The following is a 27,498-nucleotide window of genomic DNA, read 5'->3' on the forward strand; positions in this document are numbered from 1 at the left end:
GTTAGAGATGAACGACCAGTGTCGTAGAGTATAATATGATTGAAACATTTATTTGAACTAAATAAATATATTTTTAAAATTGTACTTATGTAAATTGTATTTTTTAATAAAACTTATTTATTTTATTCAAAAATAAAAAGTTTCTTGCCATTTGTAAAAGATACATTTATTTAATTAAGGAAAAAGGCGCCAAATGTCGCCTGGCAAAATTTCCAATGTGTTTTAAATGTATCCATTATTTTCGAATCCGGAGAAAACTAATAAATATTTTTGAAAAATTTAAACGCAGAATGAAAGATTACATTATTACTCAGGGCAGAAAGTCCCTGAAAACTTCTACAATGTTTATTTTAATATGTTATGTAACAGGGGTGAAAATAAAAGAGAAAATATAGTATAATTTTTAATTGAAAATATTGCATGCAAAAGAAACTTTTTATTTATTCTAAAAAATATTTCATTCTGCCTTTAAATTTTTCAAAAATGCTTTTTAGTTTTCTCAGGATTTGAAAAAAAAATGGATACATTTAAAACACATTGAACATTTTGACAGGCGACATTTTGCGCCTTTTCCCTTTAATACCTTACGATTACAACTACTATTACTTACCTTATATAATTACGATTAGAAAACTATTCAAATTCAAAATAAATAGGATCAACTTCGGAATCCAAGTCGTCTTGAGGGTTAATAATTAGGTTAATAATATCTACGGTCGCATCAATTATGTTATCAAGATCCCACATTTTTTGTTCTTCTTCTATTACATGTCTTACTGCATCTTTCCGGTTTTGTTTTGTAATATGTTATAAAGACTCATATAACAATTCACGTACAGCTTGTATTTTATATGACGTATTTTTTCTAGCCACATAACTTTTCATTTGTGCCCAAATGAGTTCAATTGGATTTATTTCGCAGTGGTAGGGTGGAAGTCTAAAGACTGTGATGTTTCGCCTTTCCGCCATTTTGTCAACTACGTATTTCTTGAACTTAGATTTGTGTTGCCGGGCAATTTTTAAAAGTTCTGCTTTTACCATTCCATCTTCGTAAGGCAGATACTTATTCCGCAGCCAGTCAAGAATATCCTGTTTCTTCCACGCATTCGTTAGAAGTCTTTCTACTAGTCGTGAATGATAAGGTGCAATATTTAATACTATAATTGAATTTGGTGGTATGTGTTCAATCATTTGCTCAAAATACTCTTCGAAAACATCAGCTGTCATCTCCTCGTGATAGTCTTTTGTGCTTTTGGAATGAAATTCCAACAAACCATGCTTAACAAATCCTTTTTCACTGCCAATGTGAGAAATTATTAATCTACTGCCTTTACCAGAAGGTGGGGAGATACCAGTAGACCAACCTTCCATAAAGGCTTGTCTGGAGCTTAATATATTTTTATCTGACCAAATTTTTTTTAGAGTATGACCTGAGTTTACCCACGTTTCATCCTGGTAGAAGATGGGCCTTTCTTCAGCCCGGAATTTTCGTATAAATCTTAGATAATTTCTTCTCCAACATCATCTTCTCCTCCCGGTCAATCAAAAGTGATTTTCGGTCTGATTTCTTCCACCGGAAATTTAATTCTTTTAAAACTTGCCACAATTTAGTTCATCCGATATGAGACAAATCTGGGTCGTCTCTAACTTCTTGTAAAATTTTGTTTAGGTTTGGTATTTCTTTTTTGAAAAAAAATCCATGAATTTTCCTTCGAATACCATTTTTGGTAAATTCATCAATTTCAATAGGCTTTTTCCCTCTCTTTAAGTGTTCTTTTGTGTTTGGGTTAGCTATACCGTGTTTTTTTCTTTCTGATAGGAACCTATATAAAGTTGACTCTCCTACGCCAGTCATGTTGGCACAACTTTCGACTATGTTGCGAACAGTGTTTGTGGGATTCTGAGAAACCAGAGCATCGTGAACATTCAGGACAATAGTCTTCTCTCTTGGTGAATAGACAGACTTACTGACTGTACGCAACAGTACCGGTGTAAAACTTGATGATGAAGCCATCACAAACAATCCAACAAAACGAGCACGAGCGAAAGGTACGTATATGTTCGTAGGTATATGGAATAAAAAATCACTCACGCACTGCATATAATTCGCAAAAGAAATATTCGAGACGCTAATTACTGCCGTAGACGCGGAAACACCGACGAGCCGTAAATTACATGCGATCAAAAACGTACTAAACAAAAAAATTGTTTTCGTTCGTAATAACTTCACCCTTTCAAGTTAAGTTTCGAATATAATTATATTATTAAAAATCTGGGGAATTCCATCTTAATTATCTTGCAACGAATAGTACCTTCGGATATGAATTCCAGGTTTTCTAGTAAAGTGATTAAACGCGAAGACTAGTATTGAAATATCCAAAGAGATAAGGTATTCTTATTTACAAAATTGTTAATGGTTAAATTCTTATTTTTATTAATATAATATAATAACCAACATTAGTCGTGAAAGTTTTAATTGTTTTTTTGTTAAATATATTAGTATTAAAATATTATCAATATTATATATAACAGTATTAAAACATTATATTATTATTTAATGAATAAACACCTTAGGAACGCCTATGATTTACGACCGTTTTATGAGTTTGAGGCATATTTCGTGCTCTCAACAATTTGTGAACGAAGAATAATAAATAGATTTATTAATGTATTTTGAGAACGATTTCTGAAGTGGAAATTGAAATGTCAATAAACGTGCTTTAATCTTTAATTGTGGCTTATTCCCATTTAAATAGTAATTACTTTAAAATGCCACAAGAAACTAGCTTCAGAACAATATTATGACACAATCTGAAAGAAGTTTTAATAGAAGACGTTAGTAAAACAATAAACTCTCAGAAATTGTAAACAAACTGTAAGATTTCACTTTTTTTTTATTTTTTTAAACTGCTATGTGTAAAAAATCTTGCTAAATTAAAAATAAACCTCCCCTATAACCTTTGATGCGGTTAAAAAATGTATAAAAATCTTAGTACATGTATAAATAAAAAAAAAAAAATATGAGATGAAAAAACATGATAAATTTTTTAGTATATTAAAGCTAGTTAAACTCGTTTGAATGTAGTGATAAACTACACCTTCTAAAATGCAAGTGTACTGTAAATTTCATTAACGCCTCAAGTCATTAAATGGAAAACTTTTCTACTTAAAGGTAAACCCAATTAGTAAAGTTTAAAAACTAATTAAAAAATACTGACTATGAATAATTTCTCGTCGTGAAAGAAATTCTCCAAATTCTATTTCGACGAAGCTGAGTTTTAGGAGCTTACTGGAGATCATTTTCTGTGTTGGATCACTGCAGAATGTTCCGTTAACAATTTTTAAAAGTTTTAAATTATATATATATATATATATATATATATATATATATATATATATATATATATATATATATATGTAAGTGGTGTTTCTAAAAACATGCCAGCTCATGAAAAAGTGCATATGGTGGTGAATCGTCAAATGGTCCTTAGAAAACTCAATGGGGAAATTCTACGCTTGCCTAAGAATTCTTGCTTGCCTAATTATTTTACATCAAAAGTCATGAGAATCTAATTGTAGAGGACTGACATCTGAAAACAAATTTTAAAATTATTCTACAAATTAAACACTTTCTAAAATTTTGCAAAAATATAATATATTTGCCAAACTATTATTATAAAAGTTACGCCACTTTTAGTGCAAAATGGATATATCGCATTGTATTCTATCACAATGAAGTTAGATATTAACAATATTTGAATCGCCAACATTTTTATTTTATGATTTATTATTTAAAAAGCAATAAAGTTGCTTGAAATAAGCACTGACAGATCTTTATTTAGCTTAAAATTTGTAATAAACTAATTCCAGGCTATACAACAATTCACAGGATTTTAAAAAAGTTTGAAAATTTTGGTTAAACAAAAGGTTATAATGGTGCCTCTGTTATGAGTGGTCGATTCAGTGGCGTGCAAAAAATATTAAGGAAACATATCCTCTTGCAAATTACGTTCATTGCTATGCACACCAAATGAATTTAATATGACAAGTGCATGTTCTATCAAAGAGTAGGCTAGGATATTTTTTTTTTCTAATTTATCTGGTTTGTGCTCATACTTTTCTCCTACTGCTCATACTCTCCTCAAAGAACTAAAATTTTGGATGAAATGGTTAATCGCAAGTTGCCAAAATCTTCTCAAACACGTTGAAATACTGTAGTTATGGACATTATATAAAGTACTTCACGTTCAACATTTCTCAGATATACCATGAAGGAAGGACGACTTAGTGCTTTAGTTATCATCATCATCATCCAGCCTCAAGAGTCCACTGCTGAACATAGGCCTCTTCCTCATGTTTCCAACCCCGTCTATCTTGCGCCGCTCTCATCCAGTTTTTATTGAGTCTTCTTAAATCGTCAGTCCATCTTGTAGGTGGTCGACGACGTTTCTCTTGTCTTCCCTTGGCCTCCATTCCAATAACCTCTTTGTCCATCGCCCATCTGTCATTCTGGCTATGTGTCCTGCCCATCTCCATTTTAGTCTGGCTATCTTCTCGATGATGTCAGTCACTCCGGTTCTTCTCCTGATGTCTTCGTTGGTTATTCTGTCTCGCAGAGTTATTCCTAACATGGACCGCTCCATTCTTCTCTGCGTGACTCTCAGTTTGGTAGCTGCTACTTTTGTTAAGGTAAGTGTTTCTGCTCCGTACGTCAAGACTGGGAGGATGCACTGATCAAATACCTTTCTCTTTAGGCATGTGGGCAGCTCACTTTTAAAAGTTTCTCCCAGTTTTCCAAATGCTGCCCACCCAAGGCCAATTCTTCTCTTCAGTTCATGAGTCTGGTTATCCCTGCCAATCATAATTTCATGTCCCAGGTATTTATATCTATCTACGAGTTCTATTTCTTTTCCACCAATACTGATGTTCTGGTTGGGTACCAAATTGGTCATGATTTTTGTTTTCGAGATATTTATATTTAAACCTACACTTTCTGTAGCCACAACGAGTTCCTGTACCATCTCTCTTGCCATACCTAGATCTTCAGCTATTATAAGTATATCATCGGCGAAACGTAAGTTGTTTAGATATTCTCCATCTATTTTTATTCCCTTTGTCATCCAATCCAAATTCTTAAAAGCATGTTCTAGCACCGTATTAAAAAGTTTAGGTGACATTGGGTCTCCTTGTCTAACCCCCCGTTCTATTTTTATGCGATTACTGTTAGTATGTAATCTGATAGTGGTTGTTGCCTGCAGGTATATTTTGTATAATAATTTAGTATATCTATAATCTAGCCTGCATTCTTTAAGCGCCTGTAATATTTTGCTTAGCTCAACTGTGTCAAAGGCTTTGTGAAAATCGATAAATATTAGAACTAGAGGTTTATTGTATTCCACTGCTTTCTCTATTAGGGTTTTTATACTTTGTAGATGGTCATTTGTTCCGTACCTTTTTCGGAATCCTGCCTGTTCCCTTGGTTGATAAGTCTCTAATTTTCTTTCCATTCTCTTAACTAGTATTCGCGTAAACAACTTATATATATGGCTGAGGAGGCTAATCGGTCTGTAATTCTCTAAATTTGCTTTATCTCCTGCTTTGTGTAATAGAATCATAGTAGCGTTGTTCCAGTCTGTTGGAATATTGGCGCTGTGAAGGCAGATATTGAAAAGTTGTTTATTTTTTTCAAGTAATACATCCCCTCCAATTTTTAGTGCTTCTGATACTATTCCATCTTCGCCCGGGGTTCGATTATTTTTCATTTTCTTTAGGGCTTCTTTGATTTCTGATTTTGTTATATCGGGCATTAAATTTGATCCTTGGTTTAATACCCCAGTTTTTAGTGTAATTGGAGGTTCCGTATTGTTATCTTTTTTTCTTGATCTATATAACTCTGCGTAGAACTCTTCGACTATTCTTAATATTTCATCTCTGTTCGTTGTTTCTTCTCCAGTGCTGTTTCTCAGTTTGTTAATTTCTATTTTCCCTTTTTGTACGCTCCTCTTCAAAACTTCCATGTTCTTATTTTGCTCTATTGCCTGTTTTGTTTTTTCTACATTGCTTTAGTTATGCTATCTGCAGAAAAAGGATTTGTAAATGGCATTGATAATTTTAATAATAAAGGCATTAAAAACTTTGCAACCAAAAAAGAAAAGATGGACTTCTTATATCGGAAACTTTAAAGTAAAATTAAACAACTTTGTGCATGTGTGCAAGGATTTTGGAAATACCATGGACCCAACGAGTTACAAACGCAGAAGTGTTAAGAAGGCTACAAAAGGATTGCGAGGTCATAAAGCACATCAAAACAAGAAAGCTGGAATATTTAGGTCACATTACTAAAGGTGCGAAATATGAGATATTAAGGCTCATAATTCAAGGTAAAATCAAGGGTACAAGATCCATAGGAAGACGAAGAATTTCCTGGCTAAGAAACCTAAGAGAGTGGTATAGTTGCAGCTCAGTAGATCTTTTTAGAGCAGCCGCCAATAAGGTACGGATAGTTGTGATGATAGCCAACCTCCGATAGGAAAAGGAACTACAAGAAGAAGTGCATGTAGATAACTATTGAAATAGTGTTATTTTTATAATTTTGTAAATATACGCTAGAGATTAATCGCAATAACAAACTTCAAGTACTATCAGCAGTAAATACTTTATAAATGTACGAAATTTCTTAGCACCCTAGAAATAGCAGACCTACATAATGTAAAATTATCTTCGCCAATTTTTTTTAACTTCTATTTTGTACCTTTGTGACAATATCGTAAACCCGTAAACGTAAAAATTTGGACAGCTGCCGGAATTCTGGCACTACCTTCTTAAAGTGATACGAGCCGCTTCTTAGGCAAGCCTCAACTGTGTACATTTTATCAACTTTTTTTTTATACAATAATTCAAATATTGTTAATATCTAAGTTTATTGTGACCAAAGGCAGCCCAGTATATACATTTCGCATTATGTGTGGCTTAAACATAATCCGTTACATACATTTTGCACTACGTGTGGCCTAACGTTTACACCAACACTCTAGCAAATAGTATTATATTTTTGCAAAATTTTGGAATGTGTTAATTCGTAGAAGAATTTTATTAATATTTGTTTTCAATACAGATTTTAGTCCTCTATATAGTTTTTCATGAGTTTTGATGTAAAATAATTAGGAAAGCAGGAACACAAACAGTTTAGAATTTCCTTTGGCCGATTTGACAATTCGCTACCCGCTATATATACATATATATCTAATACAGATTTTTGGGACACAAGCAATTCAATTAAAATTTCAAAACCTTGAGTTGCAATACCCAAGTATTTTTTTCAGAGGAGAAATTATTCATCCACTACTTTTGTTATAAAACTAAGACTATTTATTGTACCGTAAAGGAATAATACATGTTTTATGACAATTGGTGTTTGACAGGTTAGTGGGTAATATTTTTTGAGTATCTTTATAATATGCAAATTTTAAGTAAAAGTCAAAAGACAGTTTTTTCTGTCTCTCGAAAAATCAATTTTCCTCTTGTTTCTTTAAAGATATCATTTCTTCGAAGCTTTTTTTTTGCTTAGTAAAGGTATACCTTTGTATTAATAATTAAAAGCAATTAACAGCGTTATATCCATCCTCCATCCCTTACATATTTCATCAAAATTTTCTAAACTTGGTGAATTTTGTTCCAATTCTTCTATATATTTTTGTTCATTTTTCTTTGGCTGCAGTTCTTGTGAACTTAATGGTTCTTTCTGATGGTTTTGTCATGTTTTCCGCTTTATTGTTCTAGACTTTTGATTTATTTTTGCAATCACTATGTAGTAGTCACTGCTTGCATGTGGCTTCCACCATCTAATATCATTTTTTAAAGTTTTTTTTTATGAGAACGTGGTCTATTTGGTTCTTCTAAAGGTAAAAAAGAAACCACAACACAACTCTTTTTGATAAAAATGGAAATACTATGATAACGACTGACGAAAAGCTAAAATGATGGAAAGAATATATGGAATATAAAGAATACCAGAAACGGAAAAAGCCCGGGGCCAGATTAACTTCCTATTGATATCTTAAAATAATAGAAAATGAGTACATGGATGTCCTCTTAAAGCTCTTTAATGAAATTTATCAGTCGGGTGACATACCCAATGAATGGTTGACCTCAACATTTATTTGTCTCCCAAAAAAGAAAAATGCTAGATAATGAACCGACCACGGCACCATAAGCCTGATGTCTCGAATTATGACCTTCGAATTATAACAAATCTATATTATAAACAGCAGGCACACATACGCATTAATGAACATACATCTTCTTCTTCTTCTGGTTCCTATCCGTTTCGGATGTTGGAAATCATATTGGCAATCATGACCTTGCTCGCTGCGGCTCGAAACAGCTCCGTTAAGGTTTTCTTAAACCATGTTCTTAAATTCCGCAGCCATGATATTCTCCTTCTACCGGGTCCTCGCTTACCTTTGACTTTACCTTGCAATATAGACTGCAGCAGGGAGTAACGGTCCTGATTTCTCATAACGTGTCCCAGATATTGCAATTTTATGCGTTTGACCGTAAACACAATCCCTGGTTCCTTCTTCATTTTTTCTAGAACTTCCTTGTTCGTGATCCTTGCTGTCCACGATATTCTCAGCATTCTTCTATAAAGCCACATCTCAAATGCTTCAAGTTTTTTAATAGTGGTGTCTGTAAGCGTCCATGCCTCCGCCCCGTACAACAACACAGAGAAAACATAGCATCTCAAATGTCTCATTTTTGTATCTAGGGATATGTTGTGACCTTTGAAGATAGCGCTCATTTTGTTAAAGACCGTTCTTGCCTTTCCTATGCGGCACTTTATTTCCTGTACATTGCTCCACTGTTCGTTTATAATAGTTCCCAGGTAGCAATACTGTTTTACTCGCTCTATCTGCGCCGCATTAATGTAAAGATAAGCCCCATTTATATTCTCCTTGCTGATAATCATTTGTTTCGTTTTGTGGGTATTAATGTTTAGTCCGTACTGTTGACTGTACTCGTTTATTCTGTCCATTAGCCTCTGAACCCTCTAAACTATCTGCAATCACCATGGTGTCGTCGGCATATCTAACATTGTTTACTCTTTCACCATTTAGAAGGATGCCTTCGTCTATTCCGTAAAGAGCCTCATTAAAAAATTTCTCTGAGTACATATTAAATATCAACGGCGATAGGATACATCCCTGTCTAACTCCGCGTAGTATTTTTATGTGATCTGTTTCTTCTCCGTTAATTTTCATGTATGCGGTCTGATTCCAGTATAGTTCTGAAATTATTCTGAGGTCTTTGTCATCCAGGTCTGCTTCTTTTAAAATGTTTATCATCTTTTGATGTTGAACTCTGTCAAATGCCTTTTCATAGTCGATCAAGCACGCGTATACGTCGCAGTTAACGTCCCTGCATCTTTGAATCAGTACCTGTACTCCGAAAAGTGCCTCTCTGGTACCCACTGCGTTAATGAAGCTGAACTGTCTATCCGGTATTTGTTCCTCGCACTTCTTATAAATTCTTCCATGGATGACTCTAAGAAACAGTTTCAACATGTGGCTCATTAGGCTGATTGTTCGATATTCTTCGCACTTTTTAGCCCCCTGTTTTTTAGGTATCGGAACATACATCAGAAAAGTTCAAAATTAAAAGAGGAGTGCGACAGGGGTGTGTATTGTCACCACTACTATTCAATGAATACTCTGAAGAAATTATGAAAAGAGCTCTTGAGGGAGAAGCAGCAGGAATAAAGGTCAATAGAACACCAATTAACAACATTATATATGCGGACGATACTATCATAATAGCAAAAAACCTCCAAGGCCTCCAAAAGCTAATTAACAAGATAGTTGAGTATGGAAAAGAATATGGATTATCAATAAACACCAAGAAAATTAAATTTATGAGGATATCAAAAACCCAAAATAATGATGAAAGCCTGACAATTACTTAACTATAAAACTTTAGAATAAGTTGAAAACTACAATTATCATGGCACAATAATTAATCACACAAACGATTACTCCAAAGAAATCAAAGTTCGAATAAAGAAAGCACGAACAAACTTCAATAAAATGAGAAAGGTACTTTGTGCAAGAGAACTGAAATTAGACTTGAGAGTTAGGCTGGCAAGGTGTTATATTTTCTCGACTCTGCTTTACGGGATAGAAGCATGGACACTTAACGCGTCGATTACTAAAAAGTTAAAAGTATTTGAGCTTTGGGTGTATAGAAAAATCCTGAAGATATCATGAACCGAGCATGTAACAAACAACGAAGTCATGAGAAGAGTCAACAAAAGAATGGAAATATTGGAAACCATCAAGACACGAAAGCTGCAATATCTGGGGCATGTTATGCGTAATAAAAGATACAACATACTTCAATTAATTATAAAAGGGAAAATTCAGGGCAAGAGAAGTGTAGGAAGGTGAAGAATCTCATGGTTGCGTAACTTGAGGGAATGGTACGGATGCACATCAATCGAACTGTACTCAGCGGCAACATCTAAGATTAGAATAGCCATGATGATTGCCAACCTTCATCGCGGAGATGACATGTAAAGAAGAAGAAGATGGTTGATGGAGAATTGTTGTTGTCTTCTAACTTTTGCCTCACTATCTTTGATTCGTTATATTTTTGTAGACGTATATCCATATTACTTATATTTTTATCATCAACTTATTTTTTAATTTATTTAATTTTTGAAGATATTTTATCATTGATTTGTGTTTCACCTTATATAATCCCTTCTCATAATCTATAAAATACTGGAAAACATCTCATTATTAGTAGTTGATGATGTCACCTAATAAGTTTACTATAATTAGATGTTTGGGACGATAAAAAATCTATGCTTTTATAGAAAAAACAGGTAATTTCTTCTATAAAAGAAAAGAAAAGATGTTTGAGAAAAATTCGAAAAAAATGTACTAATATTATTTTAATGGATAAAACAAATAATGTTGAAAGAAAATTGGCAAGATAAATAGGTTTTTACTAAAGGTGTATGGTTTATTGGATTAAAATTTCCGACTGATAATGGTCGTCGTTGACGTGATATTGGAGAGGAGAAAAATTTGTTTGAATTTTTTACACTTTAATCAACATTATTCCTTTACGATTCAAATTCTAACTATTCTAACCTAAAATGTTATACTAAAACTATAGTCAGTACTCATTCCTTTAAAAACATACCACTAGAGATCCATTCCGAATGCACTAGAGCTTTTAAATCTAGCTGTTTAAAAATGTGAACAAATTGAGTGTTTATTAGAGCTTTTCAGTTTTCAGATACAATTTATCCAAAAATTATAGTTTCAAATATTTCCCTTCTAATTCTGGGAAAAGAGCACGATTGAGTTGAAATTTATGACGGTTCAACTGTCTTTTTGTGCCGGAGCACACTCGTTTGCTCCCGAGAGGTCCAAAAATTCTTTTAATTTTATACTAGTTTGCTCCGGAGACCGTATACTAGTTCACTGCCATGGTTAAGCGGATTAAGTATTTATCTAGTAAGTTCTAGGAAAATAAATATCGCAAAATTGGTTCTGTGACTTTTGTATTTTATATAAAAATTCTATAAAATATTGGTTGTTACATATTTATATATGAGACAGTGGAATTAGATCTTTTAGATTATCTTCACTTTATTTTTGTCCCTATTTTGAAAAATGTTTGTTAGCTATTTTGATATTAATTCTGCTTTGTCAAAATTACCGAAATAATTTGTGCTAATTCGAAAATATATGAGACAAAGCAATACAACTTCTTTCTACACTTTGATAAAGTTTAATATTATTAGCAAGCATTTTATGGTGATTATGCTTGTAATTGTTAGGGACGTATACCAACTAATCAGTATAGCCCCCCATAAAATTATTAGACCCTCCGAGATATAGTAAACTGATCACAGGCATCCTTTGGAGATAGGTAAACTCATCACCGCAGATAGGTAAACTCATCACCAGCATTTTTGCCACAAGGCTGTGGTTTCTAATGTGAAAGATGGCCTGTTACCTAGTACTTCTCGTTTATGTGATATTTCATTAAATTTAGAAATTATTTTAAGCAAATTGCTATAAAATAGATATTAATATCGGGTTTCTTACGGTGTGTCCTCTTAGACTTATCTGCCAATCTAAACGGTTTTGAGATCTGAAAATTTAGTTGCTTAGGTTTTCGATAGTGACTTTATAATGAAAATATTTATGAGCATGTGCTGTTTCCGCTTATATCGGAAATAGTCCCCAACTTATTAATTAATTCGAAATCTATTTATTATGACCGAATGAATCAAAATGCTTAAGTACAGTTTTCTGGCTTTTATAAACATTCAAAGCCTATTTGATGAAACATTATCCTGTGAAAACAGCGAAAAAATTTAGAAATTAAAATGTCTTAAAAACTTGAAACATGGAACTGAATTTAAAATTATTCGCCAATATGAAAATGAAAAAAACTATAAAAATTTGAAACATTTCGAAATCTATGTGGATAGAGAAAAGTAAATAAATTAAATAAATGTGTATGTACTGAGAATAAATAAAAAACTTTACTTATATTTTAAGGTGCGAAAATCAAAAAATAGAGTTTGAGTTTTATAGCAATAATGAGCGTAGAATTTTAAAAAAGAAACATTTTATTTGCGGTATAATTTACTTTTACAAGTTTTTCTGATATCTGTTATGACACAAATTTCACAAATTCGTAATCGAAAATTTCGTTCCTATTCAGCGTTTCTAACTTTTTACGTAAAACGTCTTCAGCCTACTAGACCTTTTTAATGAGTGTACGGACAGGTACATGTAAACTCTGCAGTTTTATGTACACCATTGTTTAGTACTGTAGAAGCGTAGACACAAATGTGAGAATATTGGGATGAGAATGGTAAAGACGGTTGGAAAAATGGAAATGAAAGGATTTGCATAGATTTGTGGTAAAATTTATATGGCTAGACTGGGATGCCCTAACAGTTAGAGGGAAAAGAAACTCATCACTTATGTAGTTCTCTACCATATAATCGGCCATTTTCATAATTGAAGGCAGGTTAGGGATATCCGCATGAAATCGTTGACAAAACGATCGCCTACCCGTTCTGGGTCCAAAAATGGCCAGCCAAATAAGTGGTGCAGCCACTTGCCATTGGAATCTCCCCTCTTGTAACTGATCATCAAACCCAGTTTTTGGATTTTGCGAAACCAACTTTGACTCAAAAGTGAAATAAACACCCAATTCGCTTCGCAGATGGCCGAACGGCAATTACGGCCTTGTGAATTAAAATTTCAAAACCAGCCACAAGTCTTAATGGACTTAAAACGACACCAACTACTTCGGAACAACGAATTAATTAAGTAACGACCGTGATGTAGGTTTCTATGCGTTCATCGGGAAGAACACAAGATAAGAGACACGTAATGCCCATTTAACTAGTAATGGACGGTCAATAATTACAAGAAAAATTTTGGAGCATATTGAAATGTACCATCCATGTAATATGCCTCTGGTTTCGCCAAGTAATGTAAATTTTCAAGAATGCCAAAAATAATAATATTTTGTTGCGCATCGTTATGCAACACAAAATATTTATCACGGACAGTCTTAAGATTCATCTGTCGGGTTGCTTGATACACTTTCCCAATGTTTTCGGTACAGGTGGCATAAAAGTCAAACGATCGTTGCTCATATTCCTCAGAATACAAGAGATGTCCGTTGTTGTCAGGTGTTCTTTGAAAGAAGAGGTTGCAATCTTTTGGTGAATGATTTTTGATGGTCTCTCCGATAAGTTCTCTTTAGCTTTCATCTTGCAGGAGTTGCTGATGACTTGACGACTTAGTTTTCGAAGGTCGCTTACGTGATTGTGTCCCACAACTGGACCTTATTCCATAAAATAAAGTCTTCTTTAGTTTTAAAATTTCTTTGTATATTTTTACGTTTCATGTGAAAAATGACTTTATTGAATTATAAAGAATGATCTAACTTCTAAATATGCAGGATGTTTCACTGTACCAAAGTACACGAAACATGGAAACTGGGTCAAGTAAGAAAAATAGCGAAGTTCTTTAGAATAAGTGGTCTATCATCAAAAATTTTTTGCGGTTATACAAGATGTTGCATGTAGCATGATTTAGGTTGTTTTTTAATAGAACACCATCTTCAATATAACACTGATTCGCACTTATTATTATTACCTTGAGACCTCGAGAGTGGAGTTGAAGGAAAGAGACCTAGGGGAAGATCTCCCAGCCGTTGGGTAAATCAAACAAAAATACTGATTAACCAAGGGTTACATGAAGCCGAACAACTAGCCCAGGACAGAAAAGGATGGAGAGAAATCGTGCAAAAACTGTAAAAGCCTGATGGTGTCACCACATCCCAAAAGAGATTAGGACTGAGGAGAGGGACTATTACCTTACTTTTCTCAAATGGATAAGTAACATACATATTTTAAATACATACTTGGGTTTGTATCTAACAGTTTTGTAAATATTAATTTTCTTATTCTTATTGCAATTAAAGTCCAGAAAATTTAACCAACAATCAAACTTAATTAATTAAATGGTGTATGATGTAAAACTGTCATAATAAAAAAAGGACTTAATTAAGCTGATTTTTTCTGTTTGATCAGAATAATCTGCCACCAGTGCGAAACAACTAAAAAAAAACGGTGTAAAATCTATTCACCAGTTGTATGACATTTAGCCTTACACCCTTTCGTCGCACAAGTCCACAAAAGGCAATTCGATTTTAGAGTCTTTCGCAATTAAAATTTTAAATTATTGATATCTATCATTTTTCCTCCACGTTGGCACAAAACGTAATCAATGAGCAATTCACTATCCATGTTAAAGGGCAAATGAAGAGAAATTTTTCTTTTCGCATAGTTTTAAGTAGCTATCAATAGAATTTTGTGGAATTTCCAAATAAAAACCAATGAATTATATTTGCGTTTAATACATCTATTTCAGATTTATTCTGTCAAACTACCAAATGCGGTTTGCGAGGGGTTTATGGTCAATACCTGTCACGGGGTGCAGGTAGGCCAGTGATGAGTTTACCAATCTCTTAAGGTCTATTTTAAAATCCCTACTTTTATGGCGGTGATGAGTTTGTACTATGTATAAGGGTATTTATGCTAATTGGTGATGAGTTTACGTGTACCCATTGTTAGTAACTAGCATAGACTTGTCCTTTTAGACTTAACATTTCACTTGTTTCAAATTTCTCCATGATGGACTAAAGACATTCAAACCGTTACTAAAATAATAATATTGAGATAAACACCACTACTACTTTTTATCATAAAATTTCAGGTAGAATACTAAGTATCAATCTTTTCTACGAAATATATCACTTGCAATTTCTGGTACGGAAAACCCCAATCAAATATTGAACAAGGGAACATGAATTCCAACATTATAACACGTTTTAAGTAAGAAATAGTTCTGTGTTTAGGTAACAATAAAGTTTGAGAAGAACTTATTAAATATTTTAATAATAAAATGTATCAAAATGCCTGCTTTATGAAGACAATATTCTTTATTTACCTAGCTATTCGTTATTATTCATTGTGTATCCACTAAAGGCATTTTTAAACTATCTTTTCTAAGAAGTATATGGCCAGAGCGAATGTACCTGTCACTCTGTTCTGTAGGGTATTAAAAGCTGACCACCGAAGCAAACTAGTATAATGCCCTTTTGTACTTATCAGATTCTCAAATAAGAATTATTACACATCGTAATAAATAAGCAACTATTGCATTGAAAGATATCGCAAAATATACCATTTTATTAAACCCGAGAAGATTAAAACCATTCTTTTCTCTAGAAAAATGTATTATAGTTTAAAAAAAGGAATGAACAAAAGAGGGCAGACGATTCCGTGAAGCGACTACTCATCATCAGCTTTGCTACGGTTCTTGAATAATGTATCAGCACTACGACACATAATCGGGCTATTTTCTTACTCCGAGGAATTTGGAATTCCTTTAAAATCACCGAAAGGGGAGATGCGAAATATTCTATAGTGCATTTCGCTGTATGGAAAACAATACGAAAATATAAATATTGTATAAATTTAATCTTGAAAAGTGTCTTTCCGGCACCCAGATAATATTAGTAAAATTAGTAAATATTACAAAATATGGAATTACTTTAAAAGCATCTGAAAATGTAGTTAATTTCTCACAAATCTTCACAAACTTTTCGTTCACAAATATGGTAGAATTTTTCTCATTGTTAAATTTATTCTTGGGACAAAACATTACGGAGAAATACAAATCGTGAATTCAATCACATTTTCCAAATTAATTGGTTTAATATTCTTTAATCTTTTACACATACTGATACAAAGATGCCTGGAGGTCAATCAATATTTATATATATATATATATATATATATATATATATATATATATATATATATATATATATATATATATATATATATATATATATATATATATATATATATAATATATAAGCATGTTTTATTGACTATAATAAAGCATTCGATAAAGTACGACATGAACAATTAATGAATGTTCTAAAATCAAAGAAGATTGACTACAACGACCTCAGGATCATATCAAATTTATACTATAAACAGCGAGCAAAAGTACGTGTTAACGAACAGCTGTCAGAAGAAATTGAAATTAGACGTGGAGTGAGACAGGGATGCGTATTGTCGCCAATTCTTTTTAATGCCTACTCCGAAGCGAGCCTGAAAAAAGCCCTTGAGGGTGAAACAGCTGGAATAAAGGTACCTAAATGGAGTTCCCATTAACAACATTAGATATGCGGAAGACACTGTGACCTAAGCCGAAAATATTGAAGATCTTCAGAGACTGGTGACCAGAATAGCGAAGTATGGAAAAGAGTACGGTGTAACAATAAACGTCAAGCAGACGAAATTTATGAGAATATCAAAAACTTAAAGAAATAACGAGAATCTTCTAATAAACGGAACCAACGTCGAACAAGTGGACAAATATGCATATCTGGGAACAATAATTAACTTCACAAATGATTACATTCCGGAGATCAAAATCAGAATAGAAAAGGGTAAAGTAAATTTCAACAAAATGAGAAGAGTACTATGTACAAGGGATTTAAAATTGGAACTAAAAGTTAAGCTGGCGAGGTGCTATGTTTTTTCGACTTTGTTTTATGGAATGTAATCTTGGACCTTGAATGTGACATCAATGAAAAAACTGGAATCATTCGAGCTGTGGGTGTATAGAAGAATAAATAAAGAAATAGAAATTTTAAATACAATTAAAACAAATAAATTGGAACATCTCGGACATATTACAGGTGGAGAGAAATACGAGAGAAATACACCTTGCTTCCACTGATTATGCAGGTAGAGATTCAAGGAAAGAGAAGCATAGGGAGGCGTAGAATGTCATGGCTGCGCAACCTAAGAGAGTGGTACGGATGTACATCAAATGCACTTTACAGAGCAGCCATTTTAAAAGTCCGAATAGCTATGATGATTGCCGACCTCCGCCGCGGAGATGGCACTTGAAGAAGAAGATTCTTTTACAGTTTTAGGTTTGGGAATTTGCGTCATACTTATATTAACATTGTTGACAAACATATTATCTTATCGACTTTTACAATGTATTATTTAGTTTTTCTCTTCTATTCCCTCCAGAAATAGATTTCGTCTAATATCTTTATTCTTAACTTTATCATTTTTTGCCACTGCAACTAATTCATCTACATTAGTGGCCAAAATTGTGGAAATTTTACAAAAATCATTGTTTTTCCAGCAACTCGTCTTATAATCGTGATTAATGTAGTTTAGATTTACAATTAAATTTTATACCTAATTGTTTTATATTTCTAGAAAACGAATTCTAGCGAAATTATTAAAATTAGAGAATTGAGAATGGCAATACTGGCATTTTTTGGCGCCAGAGTTTTACTAGTCAGTCAAAGATGAGTTTCGTGATTTAGTCGTCCAATAGGAAGCGTTTAGTAAAGTTTCGTGCGATGTTCGTGCGACATTTTTTTATTTTTTTTTTGTTCTTGGCTTGGACAATTGAACAATTTTATTAACTTATTAATTTTTATTAATTTTATTAAAAATTATTGACTTCAGGAAGTTGTTACTAAGATGATACCCACATATAGGTAAAAATACTTTAGTTACTTGTACATAAAGGTACTGTAATTTCTGTAACAAAAGTTATTGGTTAAAAAACTCTTCTGCTGAATAATATGGTCTTTCAGATAGATGGGCTTTTGTCATTTTACTAAAATTGGGAAAAGATATTACAGATTTAAGTTGTAAAGGGAGATGTTTGTATAGTTTTTTTGCAGAATATGATATAGTTTTCTTTACTAACTTAGGAGACGGGATCGGTAAATAAACATCAAAGGAATTTCTTGTAGAATAGTCATGATTAGGTCTTGCTGAAAAAACTTACGTAGGTGTTTACGAATTAAGCAAACGGTTTCTAAAATATATAAAGAGGGAAGAGTTAAAATCCTGTGATTTTTGAAGTAGCTTCTGCAATGGGTTATTCATCTAAGGACAAACAGATACCGTATTGCTCTTTTCCTTGTAATTTTAAAATAACATTAAAATGGACAGCTCTACTAAAACCCCAAAAAGAAAGATCATATCGAAGATGAAAATCGAATAAAGAAAAATATGTTATTTTGGAGGATGCTAAATTGATTTCCTTCGAAATAGATCTTATTGTATAGCAGGCTGAGGCTAGTTTCTTACTAGATATGAAGGAACCATTTAAGGTTGATGTCTATAAAAATACCAAGAAATTTAACAGAATCAACGATACTGATTTGGCTGTTATTAAGAAGCAAGGGTTGAAGAGCTCCTTTATAAAATAGTGCCACTGTCTTATCCACGTCAAAAGAGAATAAATTAAAGTCGGAGCAGGTTTTTATTTTAAGTTGATCATCAGTTATAGTTGCATGAAGAATCATCGAAATGATTCAACGAGAGAGAAGATTTTCAACGAGAACTTCAGCAATTTTTACACTTCGCATCCGATGTAAAATCTTTTCCAAAAGGAACCTCATGGTTCCCCAACACAATTTCGTGGTCAATGGTCATCGGTACCTTATATTTCCAACCTTGCTTTTTAATCAGATATATATAAAAAATTTGACTTTTCTATTCTATCTTTCTATTTATCTAATTGATTTTTCGTACAAAGTCTGATTTCCATAGACAGAAAGCTATATTATTTTTTGCTTTTCTCTTCGTAATAGTTGAGCCCTTTCTGTTAAAAATAGTTGCTTTTTTTAATTGTTGTGGTGTCTCTAACAATAAAGTTAACTTTCCATGCCTTTTTTTATAATTTTTTTTTGTTTACTAAGCTCTAATTAAAACAAGTTACTTTTTCTTCTGGCTTCATGTTTCGATATACTGTACATCAGCGATATAATAGAAGTGTTGTATTATATTATATTGTTTTTTTGTTAACATACTGTGACATTTTTGTGACTTTTTAAAGTTTGTATAAAATTAAAAAAACTCTAAATGTGTTTTTACTGCAATTTTATTATAGTTATTAAATGTATTTTCTAACACCCAAACCTATGCATTTGACATTGTTTAAGATCTTTATATGACTTTACAATCATTAGAACGGAAGAAGTGCAGAAATACTACACGAAACGTTTTCTATTAAAATATTGAAATAGTTTTTTCATATTTAAATCGACCTTCCTTTTCCATTCGTGAAATTAGACAATAATTATTCATAAAATCTGATTAACAATATCTTGCTTATGTTGATCTAGGTTTGGTTATTTGATATATCTGATGTTTGGTTGCTTTAGTATCAACTCCGCTGTGTAGATCTTTATATTCTTTTTGCTAAAACAGACAATTAAATTTTATCGAATCATCATGTATCAAGCAACCATCGATTCTGTAGATACTTGTTTTCTTTTCTTTCCAGATTAACAATAAAAGTTTTCGTTTTCACAGTGTCTGCCTTTTGCATCATTCCACCGAGTATTTGCTCCGATATAATTGGCATGAAGCTTCGTCGATAACTGTTTAATTCAATTCTATCGCCAATTAAAGCGTCAATTTGAGATCTTACAACTTTATCGTTTACGGAACAGAGATACAATTCTTTCGAGCGATCAAGTTATCAGAGATAAATGGATTTTATGAATTTCACGGATTCCTGCAACAGTTTCTTGTTATCTGATGATGTATTTGTACAAGATCATTTATTGGTGCTAATAGTTAATTATTATTTAGGTACTATTAACATATTTCTGGTATTTCTGGTTTTCTGGATAGTCCAGGAATTTAGAGGGATTGAATTCTCTTAGTATAAATGGTACAAATTCAAATCTTGTTCTGAAGTTAAATGAAGTTAAATAGCTTGGAGTCTTATTAAACTCTAGGTTTACTTGCAAGCAGCAGATATAACGAATAACTACATAAACCCTGAGTGCCGTTCGCATACGTATCGTATATTTTGCAACGAAAAACATTTCGTTACAAGATCAAAAATGTTTTGGTCCATTTGGATAAATTTTTAGTATAAATCAAATTCACCAATCACGTCAAGAAAAATTTTCATTCTGCCTCTTAAGTTTTTTTAACAACTTAAATTTATAAAAATGCAGTATAGCAGTTATTAAGTTAGATAAAAATATATTTGGTACTCTAATAAACACCCAAAATTGCAAACGTTCTAAAAAGAGGTTAGGAAAAACTGTTTAAAAAGTTGTGCTGAAATTTTTAGTTAATTTTAATAAATTTGTTAGTCAATAGGCCGCATTATCTAAGATGTATAATACAGATAAAGAGTTGGCAAACTGCTATAAGTTATAAAAACTGTGAAAAGGGGATTAGTTTTAGGTAAAAAGATAGACTTTTTTTATGTTTTTTTGATTATGAGGATCTTTCGGATAAATTTTTATTTGTAATTGCTTTAATATTCATCTCTGTCATTAGGTCTTTTTAATAAGTGACATTTTTTGAAAGAATTTTGTTGATATGCGTAAATAAATTTACACGTCTATTCTTTAAGTAATTTTAATATTTGTATCTATAAAATTTGTAGCTTTTCCTTCTTTCTCGTCTTCTTCCTTAGGTTTTCTTTTCTTAGATGTGGCTTTTACTTACTTTTCTTCTCCACTTATTTCTTTCCATTGAGTCTTCTTGACATAAACCTTTCTTTCTCAAATTCTCTGTCACACAGTCCTTCCATCGTCTCCTCGGTTTCCTACTACTTATCTTCAAATCAACTTCTAACAGTTCTATATCGTTCATCCCACATAGTTCTCGTAGCTTCACTAGGTTCTTATTAAATATATAGCTTTTTTATACATTACAGTCTATAAACTTTTATTTCCTTATATCAAAGCTTTACCAGAGCAGCAGTTTTCTATCTATGTTTTCTGTAAATGATATCCCTATGATGTCATTATTTCTCTTATTCTTTTAGACTTTTCTAACTTAAGAATTTGTATATTATTGCAACTTCATTTTCTATATGACAAATTCCACATAAAATATCTACTTTTTGATGCCAAAAACATTGATTTCGAAATTTGAGAGCACACTCTTGAGAACAAATTTCTTTTTTTATTTTTTAGCACTTGAAACTGAAGAAAAGAAATAGTACCGCCACCCGAAATGAAGGCAATCGTGCCTTTTTTGCTAGATTTCAAAAATTGAATGAACAAAATAATAGTTATTTCGAGATATTCGAGATATTTTTACACTCCAAAATGACGCCAACACAAACAAAAATCAAAGTGGAAGGACTAAATACGGAATACACGGAATACTTATACAAAAAAAGAATATTAAAGAATATCGCTGGGAATGAAACATTAGAAAACGATAACATCGAGCAAAGCTGGAAAAAACTCAAAAATAACATAATTAACGCAGCAACAGAATCATTCGGGGAAAGGAAAGTAACGAACACTAACATATCAAAAAAGAAAACATCATGGTTTAGAGAGGAAGTGAAGTGAACAAACACAACAGGCATATAACCACCATAAACGAATCAGAAATGAAACGAATACTTAAGTTAGAGTTAGATAAAAAAGAAGCAACACTGGGAGAGCTCTTAAAAACAGATGGAACACGACTTCTACAGAACACAAAAATAAATATGTATGGAGAATAATCAGAGGACAAGGAAAAATATAAACGATTCAGAAGAAAACATGGGTAGACTACTTTCGATCCCTACTTGCTAAAGGTGACGATAACGAATCACCAACACCAGAGGTAAAAAATAGAAAATCGCCAAGAGTGGACAGAATACCGAATTAATTTCTAAAGCACGGAGGACTAGATCTGACCAAACAACTATTAAAACTAATCCAAAAAATAATACAACAAAACAGAATTCCTCAAGAATGGAGATCAAGCATCCTAATACCTCTCTTCAAAAAACAGGAAGAACTAACCGACCCTATTAAAGCTGTAAATGGGATAAGATAGGGAGATTCCCTGAGTTATTTAATGTTTAACCTGATTACGGATGAAGTAATAAAAAAAATAAAAATTAAAAAAGGATACCAAAAGGGAGAGAAACAACTTAAAATAATCTGTTATGCAGACGACGCAATACTACTCTCCTCAAAGGGCAGATGATTTACAACGTGTGCTGCACCAATTAAATATAACTGTGAGCTTGGAGCTTAAGTTAAGAGGAAGAGGAAGTTATTTATGCCATAAAACACACAAAAGGTAGAAAAGCTCCAGGACACGATAATATACCAATTGAACTATTGAGGATAATTGATGAAAATAATATTGATGTCTTGGTAGACCTTTTTAACTCTATATACAAGACGGAACACATACCCAAAGAATAGCTAAAGATTGCAATGACTATCGGACAATTACATTAATGAGCCACACATTGAAAACCTTCCTTAAAATCATACATAACAGACAATTAGAAATAAGTGAAATTAGAACAAGAAATAAGTGATTCACAGATGGGTTTTAAAAAGGGTCTAGGAACTAGAAAAGCATTATCCTGAATCAATGTTCTGACAAAACGCTGTCTGGATATGAATCAGGACATAATATGCTTGCTTCATAGATTTTAAAAAAGCTTTTGGCAGAGTTCAACATGAAAAGCTTTTAAGTATTCTTAAGACCAAAAACATAGATAGTACAGATCTTCAAATTATATCGAATCTGTATCAAAATCAGTAAGAAAGAATAAGAGTCCAAGGAGAACTGACAGAGGAAGTAAGTATACTTAGAGGAGTTCGACAAGGGTGCATACTTTCACCACTCTTATTCAACGTCTACAGTGAAGTGATATTTTAAGAAGATTTATTGGATATTGTGGAAGGTATTTTGGTCAACGGAAATAGCATTAATAATATTAGATATGCGGATGATACGGTCATATTTGCAAGTGACATGGAAGATCTACACTACATAATACAACATGTATACAATGCATGTGAAAGGTAAGGCAAATGACTCTCAAGAAAACAAAATCAATGATATTTTCAAAAAAACCACAAAATGTAGATAACCTGATTATCAATAATACAACGATCGAAAGAGTAACAACATAAACATTTAGGAAAGTGGCTAACCGAAGATGGAGATCAAACAAAAGAAATCAAATCTAGAATAGAAATGGCAAGAAACACGTTCATAAAATTGAAGAACTTACTTTGGAACCGTAACCCTAATCTAGAGATCCGCACAAGGATGCTATGTAGTTACATTTTTTCTAGTTTACTATACGGCATGGAAGCGTGGACAATAAAACAGTCTGAAATCAAAAAATTAAACTCCTTTGAGATGTGCTGCTACAGGAGAATCCACAGAATATCGTGGACTGAAAAAGTAACTAATATAGAGGTGTTACAAAGAATGAAGAAAGAATGTCAAGTCATAAGAACTGTTAAAATTAGAAAGATTCAATATCTGGGTCATATAATGAGGGGCGAGAAGTACGTATTACTTAAGTTAATTATGCAAGGGAAGATACAAGGGAAGAGAAACCCAGGACGACGCAAGATATCCTGGCTAAGAAATTTGAGAGAGTGGTTCGGTTGCAGCTCATTAGAATTATTCAGAAGCGCGGCCAATAAAATTAAAATAGCGATAATGATTTCCATCCTCCGATAGGAGAAGGAACCTGAAGAAGAATAAATTGGAGCTGGAAGGTCAGATAATAGAACAAGTGATGGAGTTTAAATATCTAAACATCACACATTATCTAGCTACACAAAGCTTGAAACTGAAGTGGAAGATTTAGTGAATAGAGCGAACAGAGCCGCAGGTTACCTGAATAAAACAATATGAAAAATATGAATATCAGAAAAGAAATGAAAGGCAGAATTTACAAAACAGTCATCAGACTAATAATGACATACGCAGCAGAAACATGACCTGATACAGAGAGGACAAAAAGGATGTCAGAAACAGCAGAGATGAAAACACTTAGAAAAATTGATGGTAAGACACTATGGGAAAGAGCTAGAAGTACAGATATACGACGTATTTGCAAGGTGGAGAACATCAAGAACTGGGTAAGAAATAGAAGAGTAGAATGGAACGATCGTATAAGCTGAATGACAACAAATATAGTAGTAAAGACGGCAAGAGATGAAGTCATGTCTACATAAAAAGAAGAAGAAAAAGAAAATGACAATTATTTCGCTATTTGATTTTTGAAATCTCACAAAAAAGACAAAATTACCCTCGCTTTGGGTGGCGGCACTATTTTTCTTTTTAGTTTTGAGTTTTAAAGAATAAAAAAATAATCCCAATGGTGTCAAATTTCAAAATCAATGTTTTTAGTATCAAAAAGTGGATATTTTCTTTGGAAGTCGTCATATCTGTAAGATTTTCTATATTTGTAATTTTTTGCTTTAAATATTATTAAATATCTAGTTTCTGTTGTAAATATCAATGCATAATTAACTATAAAATGTCTTTAATTCTCTCTAAAATATGTGGTAAGGTTACCAGTTTCTGCACACAATCCGAGTGAGAGTCCAAACAGTGTATCTTTAATTAGTAAATCATATTGATTTCTTTCGGTTTTTTTTTCTTTTCTGTTTTCTTTCGGATATTGTTTTTAGTTCAAGATGAAGTTTACCCATTAGTAAACTGTGATCTTATTTATTTACTGAGGTTATTATGTTCGTAAATATTATGAAAAAATTGATCTAATTCTTGACAATGTTATTTGGACTGTTTTGTGGTGATTTCCATAAGTGAAAGAATTTCGGTAGCAACTTGACGAAAGTGTTAATGGCTACAAGCTTACACTTACTACGGTTCTTTTGAGTTTTAAAGAATATAAAAAATCTTTAGAAAGAAATAAATTGTTAATGGCTATTGACCAACACATTTAATAAAATTTGATGTGAAATCGTGTAAGTTTCCGTTAGTCACCGAACCGAACTACATTCGGTTAAATTCGACCCTCTGGGATGGTACTGACCTCTTCGTCACCTACCTCGGACTTCTTCGTTTTTGGCTCGCCGACTTGCAGCGTATCGTCGGGCGGCAAACGCCACTCATTTCTGTCAGATTGCACATGGGCGTGCATTCCTCTTCTGATGCCCTCGCCAGGGTCTTTTTAGAAGTTGGCTTCTTCTTTTTTATCGTTGTCTCTGGCTGCTGCGACTGAGGCGTTGCTGCAGGCTGCCGCAACCGCACTCCACTCGTTGCAACCTGCGCCGCCACTGTCTTAGGTTGGTGTAAAGGGCACACACCGAAAATTCTGAAACAAAAACTTTTGGTTAATATTCATTTATAAAAAAACATTTTTTTTTGTTTTAAAAATTTGAAAAGGAATAAATTCCGTTCGTAGAAATTTCAATATTATCAAGAACTAAGTTGGTTACAAATACATGTTGGTTACAAAGGATCCGATAGCAAATGAGGAACGAGAAACAGTTTTTGGAAGTCATACCTTTGGACGTGTTGACAACTTCACATACCTTGGGTCGCTATTGACTGCTACCAATAAAACAAGCGAAGAAATCAAAAGACGAATAAATCTTACAAATAGAGCATACTATGGACTCCAAAAGCATTTCCACTCAAGAAACATTCAAAGAAGAACTAAAATTATTATATACAAAACATTGCTGGCCGGTCCTCACATATGGAGCAGAAACATGGACTCTAACGCAGAAAGATGAAAGACTTTTGGGAATATTTGTGCGTAAGATACTCCGCAAAATATTTGGAGCTATAAACGACCAAGGGCAGTGGCGCAGAAGATTTAATTTTGAATTGTATCAGCTCTTTGATGAGCCAGATGTCATAACGTTCATTAAAACACAGCGACTTAGATGAGCTGGACACATAATACGAATGCCAGAAAATACGATTGCTAAAAATCTAACCACAGAAACACCTGTAGGAAGAAGAAGCAAAGGCCGACCGCGAATTAGGTGGTTAGATGAAGTTGAAACCTACCTACGGATATTAAAAATCAGAAGATGGCAACATGTTGCCAGAAACCGAACAGAATGGCGACGAATCTTAGAGCTGGCCAAGATCCACAGAGGATTGTCGAGCCAAAGATGATGATGATCAAGAACTAAGAGAATGAGATGCTGAGGGATGAGCAAAATGTTGTTATGAAATTGTAGAGGGAGCTAATGCAGACAGGCAATTTTTAAAAAACATTTTGTTTAGTAATGAATGTACATTTACATTAGATAATAAGCCAAATGTTTTAAATTATAGAATTTGATTGACAATTAAGCCTGAGAATATTATTGAAAACAATGCCCAACATCTATCGGAAATTAATAGCAGTATACATTTCTCTGATGCCTGAAAGAAAGTTAGAAAAATATCTGGTTTACATACTTTACACAATTTCACAGGTTTAAAAAAAAATAATAATTTCATAACATCTAGGAGTGATATTGCAAAAATTTTTGAAATCTACCAAGGCCACTCATCGAATTTTCCCAATTTTCTTAAAGCCAAATAATTCGCCGAACAAAAACCATTCTCTCTCCTGTTGCCGACAAGAATGTAGCGTAGAATAATTTTTTAAATAATTTTAAACTGTTTGTCCTTGTTTTAGTGTAGTGTTATGTACAATTTATGTTTAATTTCATGTTTATTACATTCTGCGCTTGCTGGATAGCCCAAATTTGACGAAATGTCCCTGATGATGCTGTAGAAAGCGAAAGTACTTGGGCAAGATTTGATTATTAAAATTGTGCTCGATATTTGCCTTTAAATTTTCAAAGTTCATTTATTCGAGCATTCAACCTTATATCAATTCAAATATTGTTAATATCTAACTTCATCACGACCAAACGCAATCCGTTATACTCATTCTGCACTACGTGTAGCCTAACTTTTCCAATTCTCCGGCAACTATGTTATATTTTTGCAAAAATTCGGGACGTGTTTAATTTGCAGAATAATTTGTAGATAACATTTGTTTTCAGTACATATTTCAGTCTTCTACAAATAGTATCTCAGGACTTTTGATGTAAAATAATTAG

The 27,498-nt window shown here is 32.8% G+C and overlaps 1 protein-coding gene across 1 annotated transcript in view; it reads right to left on the minus strand.

Annotated features, from left to right (window-relative positions):
- LOC140451495 (inactive dipeptidyl peptidase 10) overlaps positions 1–27,498 on the minus strand; it is a 348,523-nt gene that overhangs the window by 197,162 nt on the left and 123,863 nt on the right. Inside the window, exon 2 of the mRNA XM_072545332.1 lies at positions 25,461–25,742. Within this exon, the coding sequence (XP_072401433.1) occupies positions 25,461–25,568 (108 nt within the window). The 5' untranslated portion in view covers positions 25,569–25,742. The remainder of the gene's footprint in view (positions 1–25,460; positions 25,743–27,498) is intronic.

Source organism: Diabrotica undecimpunctata, chromosome 9 (genome assembly GCF_040954645.1).
Source record: "Diabrotica undecimpunctata isolate CICGRU chromosome 9, icDiaUnde3, whole genome shotgun sequence".
NCBI classification, from domain to species: Eukaryota; Metazoa; Arthropoda; class Insecta; order Coleoptera; family Chrysomelidae; genus Diabrotica; species Diabrotica undecimpunctata.